The sequence below is a fragment of the Canis aureus genome, chromosome 4 (genome assembly GCF_053574225.1).
Source record: "Canis aureus isolate CA01 chromosome 4, VMU_Caureus_v.1.0, whole genome shotgun sequence".
Taxonomy (NCBI): domain Eukaryota; kingdom Metazoa; phylum Chordata; class Mammalia; order Carnivora; family Canidae; genus Canis; species Canis aureus.
This window is the reverse complement of record NC_135614.1, coordinates 76,048,912-76,061,924: the sequence shown is the minus strand read 5'-3', so window position 1 is coordinate 76,061,924 and position 13,013 is coordinate 76,048,912. Positions and strand designations below refer to the sequence as shown.

The 13,013-nt window shown below is 43.1% G+C and overlaps 1 protein-coding gene across 1 annotated transcript in view; it reads right to left on the bottom strand.

The window, feature by feature from the left end:
- Positions 1–482: 482 nt before the first annotated feature.
- Positions 483–13,013, bottom strand: part of ADAMTS12 (ADAM metallopeptidase with thrombospondin type 1 motif 12) — a 310,224-nt gene continuing 297,693 nt past the window's right edge. Inside the window, exons 23-24 of the mRNA XM_077894289.1 lie at positions 9,872–10,025; positions 483–1,817 (exon numbers count right to left, since the gene is read on the bottom strand). Coding sequence (XP_077750415.1) covers positions 1,639–1,817; positions 9,872–10,025 — 333 coding nt within the window. The 3' untranslated portion in view covers positions 483–1,638. The remainder of the gene's footprint in view (positions 1,818–9,871; positions 10,026–13,013) is intronic.

The window sequence follows — 13,013 nt, the reverse complement described above, 5'->3', positions numbered from 1 at the left end:
TAAAACCGGCATTGGCCAGCAACACCATTACACATCTAACAGCTGTAGATGGACTTGCCCACTCGTACAAGTATCTATAGGTTTATACTCGTCCTGCCACCATCTAGATATTAGCACCATTTTTCAATAGCACCATTCTGCTGAAGGGGTAGGTAATTCAAGGGAGCTACGGGACACTGTGCTCCTGGTGAGTAGTAACTGTGCTGGGCCTGCGCATGAGTCTAATATGCTGCTCCTTACATGAAGGCCACAACCCTGCCTTCCCCCCTGTCAAGAGCTGGTTCTGAAGACTTCTTCCCCTTGAGGCCCACCCACCCACCCATCCTTGCTGTCTGGGTTCAGTTTATGTAGATGCCTCCCCTTAGAAACTAGGATATTGCCTTGTATTTGAGACCACAGCCTCCTGATAGGTGGTAAGAACATCAAGAACAAGCACTTGCATGTTCATTTTACTGTTTTGGACTCTCCTGACTTACCTGCTCCCCCTTCAAAAGTAACTATTGGGAGTACTGGGAGTAGGTCATGTTTATCTCACTTTTGAGTTGTTTTTTTTTTCTTTCTCAAGACTAGAAGTTTGTATCAAGTTCTTGTACTTAATGAATTTTACCTGGTCCTCTGAAATATTTAAATCTTGAGCTCCATTCCCATCCTAGGGGTAGGTGGGGAGGTATTGTAGCCACGGACCTGGCTATGGCAGCTGTTTGTGTAAACGCCCAGCAGTGGAAAGACAGTTGGACCTCTGAGTTGACTCAGGCAGGGAACATGCTGGAAAGGAAAAGTCAGACAGGAAGACTCATCTGTTCTTCTCCAAAGGAAAGGTATTTGGCAGGAAACTGGGAAGAATAAAGGTTCATGTTTCTTTTCTTATACCAGAAGAAACTGATTTCTATTCATTTCCTCTTTAAGAGTTTTTCATGGAAATTATCCTTGAGTCATAAATGTCTTCCATGTAATTAAGCTAAATCCCTTACCCTTACTAAATCCTACAGCTTCTGATGATTTCCTCTTATTCTTGTGTCTCTAAGTAGGCACAGGAATCTAAACAGTCCAGATACCGCATCTATAGGGACTGAGTGATATAGCCAGCACTCTCTCTCCCTGCCCCAGTTGAGTACTGGCTGAAGAAAGTGGCCCTCTGCCTGGGGGAATTAAAGGAATGTTCCTGAATGCTTTCCCATGACATTGACATATGAAACAGCAGCTTCCTCAAGTAGGGAGGGAAAAAAAGGATGATTTCACAAAGGTAAATGGATACAATTATTTGTTCCCTGGATACATGTGGTTCTAGTTCCTGATACTCCTGAGGCAGTCTGGGAAAAATCTGGTGCCTTTGTTTTTATTTTTAAGGGGGAAAAGACATCATGTCACTGACTTACCTAATTTGGCACCTTTCCCCAGGAGCCCATCCCAGGAGTTGCCTGAACCTCCTGGATATCTCACCTGCCTATCAAGGAGCAGCAGGCACTTCAGTCCCATGGCTTTTACAAGGGCATTTTGTGACTAAAAAACACAGTGAATTTTGTTTTCAGCCAAAGTTGGGCCCAAAAAACCTCAGTGAAGTGGTCCCTGGGGCTATAACGTGGGAGAGTCAGTCAGTGGGCTGCTGCATTCCGTGGTGCGGGGTGACTTCCTTCAGACTTAGAATCCTTTGGGGTTTTTGAGCGACTGTGGCTTTCTTGGCCTTCGGGTGTGGACGATGCGTGTCTGGGAACAGGAGAGGCAGCACTGAGCCCTCACAGTGGGCACAGAGCATTTCTTCATGGATTTTAGTGTTTGGCAGAAACTGGCTGATAAGTTGTCCTTGGTGCAAAGTAAATCTGTGGAAGGAGAGAAAAATAAGAAACACCAAACAAAAAACAAAGATTATCCTTTGTAAGTGAATGAGCACAATCTCTATTAATGGAAGATGTTATATGTCTCCCAAGGAAGCCTTCATAATAGTTCATAGTAGCTGACATCCACTAAACACTGATTATGTATCAGACACTGTGCAAAGTACTTGTGCTAAACTGAATTAGTGGTCACAATTCTTCACTCCTGTGTCACAGTGTTATAGACGTCCCCACCCTTGCCATGGCTGCCTGATGGGTAGTGAATACTTCTCCACTGCTTGACTTTGGCTTCAGCTTAATACTTGCTCTGGACAATGTGATATTAGTAGACATGATCCCTACGGGGCCTTGGGAGATGCAGGAGGATGAGCCAGCCCTGATGAGCTTCTGCTGTCATCATGAGAAGGACCTGGTTCATGCAGCTAGTGGGCCACAGAGGATGGGAGACACATGGAGTGAACCTAGACTGAACCTACAGCTGGCAGCCAAGGCCAACCAAGGCCAAGCCAGATTAGCTGAACCTTAGCTGACCTGCAGGCGCTGAGTAAAATCCCCATGGTTATAGTTTTGAGGCCTTTAGTTTAGAGGTGTTTGGTTCTGCAGTATTGTCATGTGATAGTTGAATGCAATGTTTCACATGCATTGCTCCACTTAATCTTCCCAGCAGCACCATCAGGTAACTATGAGCCTTTCTTTCCATTATACAAACGAGGACTGCAAAGCCTACAGAAGTTAAAAATCTGCACAGTGTTACCCAGCTGGTAAGTGGCATAGCCGGAGCTAAACAGAGACAGTTTTGGCTCTAAAGCTTACGCTTTTATCAATCATATCATTCAAAGCACCAAACAATATAACCCAGCTAGCCAACTAACCAATGTATTCTGAGCAGAGCTCAGCTGAGCAAAAGATTCAGATACATAAAATGTCATCACTGCTCTCCAGGAATGTACCATGTAGGTGAAAGCATAAAGATCCACAGGTAATTCCACAGTAAGCGTTCAGTTAGCTACCCGGCTTCTAACCCTTGTTCTACTCTGACAGCTCTAAGCAGGTAAGTCCCTCGTGTTTTTCCTTTGGCCCTGATTTCCTTATACGTGATGCAGGGAGTTTCTCAGGGGCCACCAACACCCACATTCTAGGGGTGGTACTCAGACTGGACTGGTTCACGTGCTCTTGGCCTGGAAGAAATTCAACAAGGTCCCCAAGAGCTGATTTTTCTTCTCTATCGTGAAATGGTTTCAAATTTTGCCTGAGTGCCTCTCAGAGCTCTCCGGTTGCCTTTCTTTCTTCTTTACAGAGAAGATTTGAATAATTTTGAAGAAAATCTTCTTCACAAACAGGCTGCTGTCCTTTGTAAATAGGACTGTCAGTAAAAGTAGAAATTGAGGTAATATTCCTTTTATGCAAAAACTGTGATAATATTTTTTCCTCTTTATGCTTTTGTTCCCCTTCAAGTCATGAAGGAAAAAAAAAAAAACCCAAAGAGCAAAAAAACCCAAAACCTTTTTATCTCCCCATGGCTCATCATTCCCTTGACTCCATCTTGTTTTTTGTTTTGTTTTGTTTTGTTTTGTGAAGAGATAAATGTCTTCTGCTAGCTATCAGAATTCTATTTTGTTTGCATGTTTTAATGGCACTTGGGAATCGGTAACACACAATGTTCCTCAAACCCCAAAAGCCTTCACTGCTGATTCTTTTCTTCAGGCCTCTTCTTAAGCCTATTATAAAATTCAATCTCTCCTAAAATCCCACAGGAAATTTTCTTAGGTGCTCTGTTTCAGAAGGAGTACATGTTTCAGCCAAAGATTCCTATCATGGAGTAGGAATTTGGGCTCTTCATCTCCCATAGCTCCACCAGAGTGGTTGGCATCCTCCGTGGGGTCTGGACCATGCATCATGTGTGCTGCTGTTCAGAACAAGGCAAGGATTCCTTTCTAGGCTCCTGGCTTTGGAATAGGTCTGCTCCAGTTTCTTAGCCAGCATCTCCTGAAGCCCTTGTGGATGGTGGCTGGAAGAGGTGCATCTGGCATGGCTCTCTGTCCCATGTCCTCTCTGCCACGAGTATGTGAGTGCTCTGGGGCTACTTCAGGAAAGGAAGGAGGGAGGAAGTGTGAAAGCTCAGCTTGCATCCCATATCTTCACGAAGCTTCTTTCGGCCATGCTGGCTCACATGGATCCCTTCTGTCTCAGGCTCTTAACTTGCGTTATTACTGTAATATTTGCTCAAACATGGTACTATGTTCTATCTTGAACTGCTCTGCAAGTGGTAATGTGAGCCTTTTCTGCTAAGGCTTGAGTATGATCTCTCAAGGGTGTCTACCATTCTAAAAAGGGCTTCTTCCTAGAGACTCCCAAAGCCCTAACCTGTTGTGGGCTGAACTGCATCCTTTAAAGTTTAAGTGTCCCCAATCACTGGTACATGCAAATGGGACCTTATATGGAAATATTTCTTTGAAGGTGTAATAATGATATAAATTAAAATGAGGTCCTACCAGAATAGGGTGGGCCCTTAATCCAACATGACTAGTGTCTTTATGAGAAGAGGAGGAGAGACAAGTACACACAGTGAAGAGAAAGCCATGGATGACACTGACATCAGAAGGAAACTGGCCATGTGATGACAGAGGCAGAGACTGAAGTTACTCAGCTACAAGCCAAGGAAAACCAGGGATTGTTAGCAACCACCAGAAGCTAAGACAGAGAGCATGGCCCTATCGTGACTTTGATTGTGAACTTCTGGCGTCCAGAACTGTGAGAATACATTACTGTTGTTTTAAGTTATTTATCTCTTGGTAGTCTGTTATGGTGGCCCTGGGAAGATAATGCACCTCTTCCCCTATGACAGTGATAATAACAGAAATACAACATATTAAGCCCTTATCATATACATACCAGGCAATGTACTTCATATACACTATCTCATTTGATCCACGTAGAAATGTACTTGTAGGTATAGCTATTCTTTTAAAAACTGAGGGTTCCGGAAAGGCTTAGTAATTGGCCCAGCATCACATAGCTGGTATGTAGATGGTGGCTGGGATTTGAATGTTGCTTCAGTGCCTCTAAAACTCTGCCACCAAGAGAATGAAGCTCTTGTACTGGTTACTGAGGGTCACAAGAGACCCAAGAGAGGGTCACATGGACAGATCTTCCTTGAAGAGAACATCTTCCTTTGCTCAACACACAGCCCTCAATTGTCAGGTTAGGTTGACACCTACGGGGTGGACAGAGGCTCAACGACGCCTGGTGTTCTTGCCTGGTCTTGGGAACCATGAGATCATGAGCCCTGGTTTTCAAGGGTCCTTGGAGCCCGGCGAGCATGCTGGGTCCTGGGGTCCTCCCGTTTGAGGACTTGTAGGAAGAGCAGAGGATAGTGGTGGCCTAAATTGGGAGCTTGTGTTCCAGGCCCGTGTTTAGCAGCTCATTTAGACGATGACCATGAGCCCAACGTTGTGGCATGGCTTAACTGCACAGTTCTCTTTATTAGTATAAAACAATGAAGGCTTGTTGTGTTCATCAGCAGACTGGATCCCAGCCGAAGCCCACATAATGCTTATAATTAGGGGCGACTTGGAGAGGAGATCCCAATTTGTCTCTGCCGGTTCAACAGAAATCAAACTTAGAAATTTAAAGGGACAGTTATATGCTTGTTTCTTTGTTGTCAGCTGTGTCTAGGTTGAAAGGGTAATATTTTGCCCACAAAAGAAAGTTGAACAACAATTTCAGTATTGCTGACAAATACAGTTTCTCTAAGAGTTTGGGTTCCTCAAGGCCAGGGGCTGTATCACACTCATTTCTGTATCCTCAGCTTTCAGCACTTGTCTGAGACATATCTTGTGATCCCTTATATTTGTTGAATAAATGAAAACCTGAAATCTTATTTATCTGGAAGAAGATTTCTGAGTAGAGAGTTTGCTGACTCAAATGTTCATTTGTACCAACTCTGGTTCTAGGTACTGTCTTTATTACTCTCCTTATTCTTTTTCTTGCCTTCTCTACCCTTTATTCCTTAAATGAAAACAAAACAGAACAGAATAACCCAGGAATGGTGTGCATGAGTTTTGCCTTTGTTTTTTAATCATGATGAATGCAATGACTAGAATATACTGATACTCAGTAAGTATTTCTGAAAATATTTTTTTAACCTACTTAGGGTTTTACAGTCTACTACAGAAATGGTAGTTCTGATTTAGAATTTAAATCATTAGTAATTTAGTTGGCATCTAAAGGAAGTAAAATGGCCCAGAGGAAAGCAAACCTGACGTGGAATTCGTATCTGATCTTATGAGAGGGACACAGGGCATATGTTAACTGTGATGGGGGGATGGCTGACAAGATCCAGACACTGAATGATTTATTTTCAAAGCATTTTAGAGGGCACAGGTGTAAGGGTGGCTGGTCAGTTTTTAAAACCAGGGAATTTCTTGAAGCTGCTCTTCATGTTGTTTCTATATGAGTAAGCATGGCTTTGCCTTCAAGAGAAGCTAGTAATTAACTTTTGTTGCCCTGGTAATTGTGAGTGAGTGCAATTCATTGCTATTTACATCCATTGCCAGCCAACTGTTAGTCATCATCTTCTCAGTTGTGAGATTTCAAGATAAAAAATGTCATTTAACCTGGTTTTGATTATTGAAGATTGCACTGTCCAGCACAGTTAGGACCACCTACGTAGAATTTAAAAATAACAGCCCATAGCACTGGACATGGTCAACCAAGACTATATTGCTGCTTCAGTTATAAAAAAATCAACACAACATAGATGGGTTCTACAGCCTTAACATTTTAAAAAACGTGGTTATCATAGAAGGTGATGACATGACATGAAAGGAAGAGGGTCTCAAATTGGCTTCTTGATCTAGAACAGGGGGCTTCTCAAATACCCAAGTCACCTGGGGATCGCATTCAGATGCAGATTCTGATTCAGTAGGTCTAGGATGAGGCCTGAGATCCTACATTTCTAATAAGCTCCCAGGTGATGCCAAGGCAGCCAGTCCAGGTGCCACCACTACTTTGAGTAGCTAGAGTCCAGAAAACTAAAAATTAATCACAATTCTGAAAATGAGCCCTAGGTAGTAGCTTTTTTTGAGTTTCTGTGTGTGTGTGTTTTGAGTTTCATGTAAGGTCAACAATAGCCACTCTCAAATGCAATTTGGTCAAGAAAGAAGTTGCACATAACAATCACATCTAAAGCATTTTCTCCCTCAGTGTATTGCATTCAGAATTTCCAGCTTAGCTCACCCGCCTAGCCTCCCCATCCATGTACAAAACCAATCACAGGGCATTCCTACCTAAATGATTCATAGGCCCATCAACAAACATGTCCCAAACAGAACTCACTTCCCTTCTTCATTCCTAAACCCACTCCTGGGCGTCCTGTCTCAGTGAACTGTAGCCTCCTCTGCTCAGCTGCCCAAGTCAGAAATCTGGGCTCATCTTCCCTCCTCTTCTCTCAGGAACAGAGTCTTGCCAAGTCTCCCTGTCTGATAGCTCTTGAATCCACTTCCTTCTCCATATCTGTGCACCTACCACCCTAGCTCATATCACATCGTCTCTGGCTTGGGGGACAGCTGCAGTCTCCAAAGTGGGCTCCCTTGTCTGTCTTCCACGTGGCAGCCAGCATGACTTTCTCATGTTCTCACCCCTATCTGGAATACTTCAATGCTCCTTCTGCGCTGGGAACAAAGTCCAAACTCCTCGGCATGCATCCCAAGCTCCAGCTTTCCCCTCCAGCCCTACCATTCCTAACTCCCCATGACCTTCATACTTGAGTTGGACTCCTGTGCCATGACCTTGTATCCTTCCTGAATATTGCAGAAATGGAAACCCTCTCCAGGAACCTCCTGCTTGAGCCATCCACTCATCCTTCACTTCCTCTGCAGGCCTTCCCTGCTCTCTCCAGTTTATGGTCAATGCCCTTTCCAAGAGCTCTTGTAACATCCTTCCCTCCTTTGTCAGTGTCACTGGGTTGCAGCTTTGTTCCTTGTTTGACCTTATGTTTACATGTAGTCAGTCAGTGCCCAACAAGTATCTGCTGATTAAGTGCATGACTTGTCAACAAGCAACCTCTAGGGAAAGTCTTCTCAGGGTGTGAACTCTGTTGGCAGTCTCCATTGAATGCCAGCCCTCTCAGTTCTTGGAAGGAGGTGAGGAAGAGACTAACGGACCACAGGCTTCACTATCTCTCATCTTTAAGAATCTTCAGAAAAAGGCTACCACCTGTACCACCAGAATGCTGGTTTTTCAAGAGTTTTTCGCATAGCTGATGATGTCTACTAGTTGGTTCTTTAATTGGGGCAGAGTAAATTCAGCTTGACCCTCTAAATCCCAATTTGGGGACTATATCTACAAGAGGCATTCTCCACTCTGTAACAGATGTAAGTCAACTATCAAAAAATTCTCTCTCCCTGCCTGAAAACTTTCTCTCTCTTTTTAATTTTAAAAACTCACATGTCGGGATCCCTGGGTGGCGCAGCGGTTTGGCGCCTGCCTTTGGCCCAGGGCGTGATCCTGGAGACCCAGGATCAAATCCCACGTCGGGCTCCCGGTGCATGGAGCCTGCTTCTCCCTCTGCCTGTGTCTCTGCTTCTCTCTCTCTCTGTGACTATCATAAATAATTAATAAAAATTAAAAAAAACCCTCACATGTCAATGAGGCCTCAAATACCAGTGGAATGGCCATTAGAATTCATGCTTCAACCTATTCATAAACAGATAAGAAAACCGTAGTCTACTGAAATGAAGTAAGTTGCCTAAAGAAGGTAACTGAACTGGTTTGTTGACAGATATTTTTTTCTTTTCAAATGCACTTAATACCTGCTATTTAAAAATTTCACAACAACTTTTGCAGGCTTGTGTTATTATTCTCCTTATCTCCAAAAGGAGAAAGGCTCAGAGCATTAAATAAGTTGCCAAGGTCACATAGAAAGAGGCTGCTGCGGGTTACACACGCATTGCTGTGTGATTCCAAAGCTGGATTCCTTCTACCCCCGAGGAAGGGCATGTGAGGAGAAGGAGACTGGCTTGGCACTCTGGCTCTGCAATCAGCCCACCCTGTATTCATGAACAGGCCACTTAACCTTTCCAGGCTGTACAGTACAACGCACTTAAAATGATGGTGACCGTAGATCATTCAAATTAGGATGCTTCCTGAAGGTGGAAGTTGAATGTAGCAGACAGCAGTCATGTTCCTCTGTTCAAGTCTCCCTCCTCAGATTTGCTGGTCCATTTTCAGGTGTCACCCCCTCCCCCTCATCCCTCTAAGTCCCACCATCCCTATTCTTTAGCCTCTAATACTCAGAGACCCTGGCCCTTTTAGAGAACTGCCCACATAGCCTACTGGAGCTGGCTTGTCTGTCCATGTAGAGAGCTTTTAACACCTGCAAATTCACTTCCCGGGGTAGCCCTTTACAGATGGCTATAAAGTGTGGGAGTGTGGGAGTGTGGGAGTGTGGGAGTGTGGGAGTGTGGAAGTCCAGCCCCCAGGCCTCAGGAGCAGATGGCTCTGACACAGAACTTACACCCCGGAGCTCTCCTGTGGGAGCAGACTGAAGCAGCAGCCTGGTGGTGCCTTCGCCCTCTTCTGTCTTGTTTCCCCTATTCCCTTTATGGTTTTCTTTGGGAGCATTTCTGAAATGAATCCCTTGCACACAAATTTGCACTTCAGAGCTATTTCTGTGGAACCTGATCTAAGACAGTGGTGGTGCTGCATTGATAGAGAAGGCTGTTCATTACTTGATTGGTTTCCTGAGAAAGTCTGGAGCATCTCTCAGAAGTCTTTGAAAAAGCAGAAGTGATTCTCATCTGCATAGGATGACATCAGTGTGAATGTGCTTTGAGATAGGAAAATGGATGAGATAGTCCTTCAAGGAATTACTGTCAAACCTCTCCAAATTGATAGCTTGCTTTGAGTGGAGATGGCTGGCCTCTTCCACATCAAGATCCCTGGCTCAAAAAAGGGATGAAAACTATCCACAATCAATTCATGCAGGACACCTTATGCATGAAAAGCCCTCTCCCCACTGGGCAATGTCATTCACCCACCAGGACTCTTCTCGCAGGCCTGCTGGCCGCATTTTTGGAATTCCGGAGGTCTGGGTTCATGATCACACCGGCATCTGTCTTCAGTTGCATTGTCCTCTGAGGAGACACAATGAACAGTCCTCTTCTGAAAGCCACCTCCACAGGAAGCAGTGCACTGAAAGAGAGGGGTGCACGGAGAGTCACCAATCTTCCCCAGGACCGCCACAGGAACTCCAGCAGAGCATCTCTAATGTCACTGTGGTCAAATAGGGGAAAGTCTCGATTATCAGAGATCATTTTGAAGGAGCCCAAGAAGAAAGCACTACTAATTTGGAGATGTGAATTCAGGAGGAGTCGATATACTGACTGTTGAATTTGGCTGGATGTTGAATTTGGCTTAATTTACTATTGGGCTCTCTGAAGAATGTGGACAAAGGTTGAATACAAGCAAAATAGAACAAAATTTCGTATCTAGGCCCCGGTGCCTCAGAAATCCAGTTTCTCTGAACTAGTTTTGATTTGGGGCTGAAAATCAGACCTGAGGAAAGAGAAATGGGAGAGGAAAACCATGGAAGAATGGAGAGAGAATTTGGAACGGGCCCAGCTCGACTACGTGTGGCCTCAAGCCACATAGATTACACTGCAATGTCCTGAAGTGGCTGCCGGGAAGCAGAAGGGAAGTTCTCTGGCCTGTGAAAGCAGCTTATGATTCCTGAGGATGTAAGAACATGTGTCTGAGTTTACGACATATACTTTAAAAAAATTCTTTTAATTGTATATATCTATAAAACATAAAATTCACATAAAATTCACCATTTTAACCATTTTTTTTAACCATCCACAGCCTTAAGTGCATTCTCACTGTTGTGCAATCATCACCTCTATCCATCTCTAGAACTTTTTTCATATTTCCAAATTGAAACTCTGTACCCATCAAATAAGAGTGCCCCATCTCCCACCTACCCACCCCTACCTCCTGGCAACCACCATTATATTTTTTGTCTCTATGAATTTGACTCTTACAGATACCTCATATAAGTGGAATCATACAATATTTGTCCTTTGGCCCTTGTGTATTCAATTAGCATAATGTCTTCAAGGTTCCTCCTCATTATAGCATGCACCAGAAATTCTTTTAAGGTGCAATAATATTCCATTGTACATTTATACCACACTTCGTTTATCCATTCATCTGTCGATGGATACTTGGGTTGCTTCCATATTTCAGCTATTGTGGACAGATACTCTAATGATTAACATTTATATCATGTTTTATTACTTTTAGTTTTCTAAAAGTTTTCTATATCTTTCTTATATAATCAAAATCTCCCAGAGGGCAGAAACCAGTAAGAAATAGCTACTGAGATGATCCCGAATAAATAAAAGTGCCCAACAGAGGACAGTGGCAAGAACAAAGGAACTTAATCAAGCCAGAATTTGATAAAGAGTACTGGACCAAGATTCCAGAGATGGGCTTTTCCACTTACTGCATATTGTCCTAGATCATTCACTCAACCTCTCTCTTTTTCTGTAAAATAGCATTGTTAGATAATGAACAAATGATTTCCTTTCCTGCTTTCTGCTTATAAGGGTTTAATGATCCTGGATGTTGAAGTCCTTCTACTACTCTTGGGCAGGGAAGATTAAGATGAAAGAACTAATTCCAAGCCAAGCACAAAAATAAGCAGAGAAGTCACTGCTCCTGCATTTATTAGTCAATTAAAATGACTCGTGATAAAAAGAAGTAAGTAAATAAATAAAGTGACTTGTGATAAAGAAGATGCATGAATTTGTGTTGTAGTTAATTGGAGGATTAAGTAGGAAGCACAGTGGCTGACTTGGGTTTTGTTAACAGTAGTAAAACTGTGAGTTTGGGGTTTGTTAATGCTCAGTTTCACTTCTTTGGAACCAGCAACAATAAGGAATCTTTGTGCAGAATTGAGCTCCCCAAAACAGAAATGGGGCTGATAACCTCCCAGCTAAGGTGCTAAGGTTACTGAGCAACTGAATTGATCATACCTTAAGCTAAGCTCCACACTAGTCTCATTCAGTCCTGGATGCCCTGTCAAGAGACCAAGGGTTCTCTTCAGTGGGACGCTATAAAACTCTGTTGTTGCTACCACTCAACCAACATGGATGGAATAGAAAAATATGAAGAGGTGGAACCATAGATGTTTTAGAGCTAATGCAAGCATCTTCACTGAATAATTTTCTTGGACTTACTATTGATATATGGTAGCACAGTTCTAAGTGCACAGGAGATATCCTTGAGTTCAATCCTGGTAACAACCATGTAGAGTCAGATTTTTTTTTCTGCTTTTGCTGATGTAGAAACAGGTCCTCCTCTCTCCTGACTTTCCTTTTTCTTATAGCATTTAATGGGCGTGGGAGACTCATGTTCTCCAAATCTGGAAAATTTTCTTCTATCAATTCTTTGCCTCATTCCTTTTTTTTTAAGTTTTTTTTTTTTTTTAATTTATTAATGACAGAGAGAGAGAGAAGCAGCAGAGACACAGGCAGAGGGAGAAACAGGCTCCATGCAGGGAGCCTGATACGGGACTCGATCCCAGGTCTCCAGGATCAGGCCCTGGGCTGAAGGTGGCGCTAAACTGCTAAGCCACCAGGGCTGCCCTGACTGCCTCATTTCTATTCCATCTCCATTCTCTTTTTCTGGAATCTTATTTCGATGTTGTATCTCCTGGTCTGATCCTCTACTTACCTTTTATCATAAATTCTTTTTGTCTTTGTCCTCCTTTTCTTGAGAGATTTCTCCACATTATTTTCCCATTCCTACTTACTTTTTTACTTTTGCTATTATAAAAACTCTTAGGTTCTTCTTATATTCTTTTTATATAGCTGCACTAGGAAGCTATGTCATGGATACTATATAGTCTCTTGTTTCTCTGAAGAGATTACTCATAGTTTTTTGGGGAGGGTGAGTTCGATGTTTCTTTAAAGGTCTCTATTCCTTGGAGTTTCTTTTGTTCTGTTTGTTATTTTGTCCCTGGTGTGATAGATTTTCTCGAATGTCCAGCAATCCTAGGCTATTGACTTAAGATGACATACCTATGAGCTGACTGGAAGTTCCATGGAGGGCAGTTACTGAGGGATGGCTTTGTATAAGGTGGTCAGGAAGAGATCTATTGTGGGTTTTTTTTTTCTC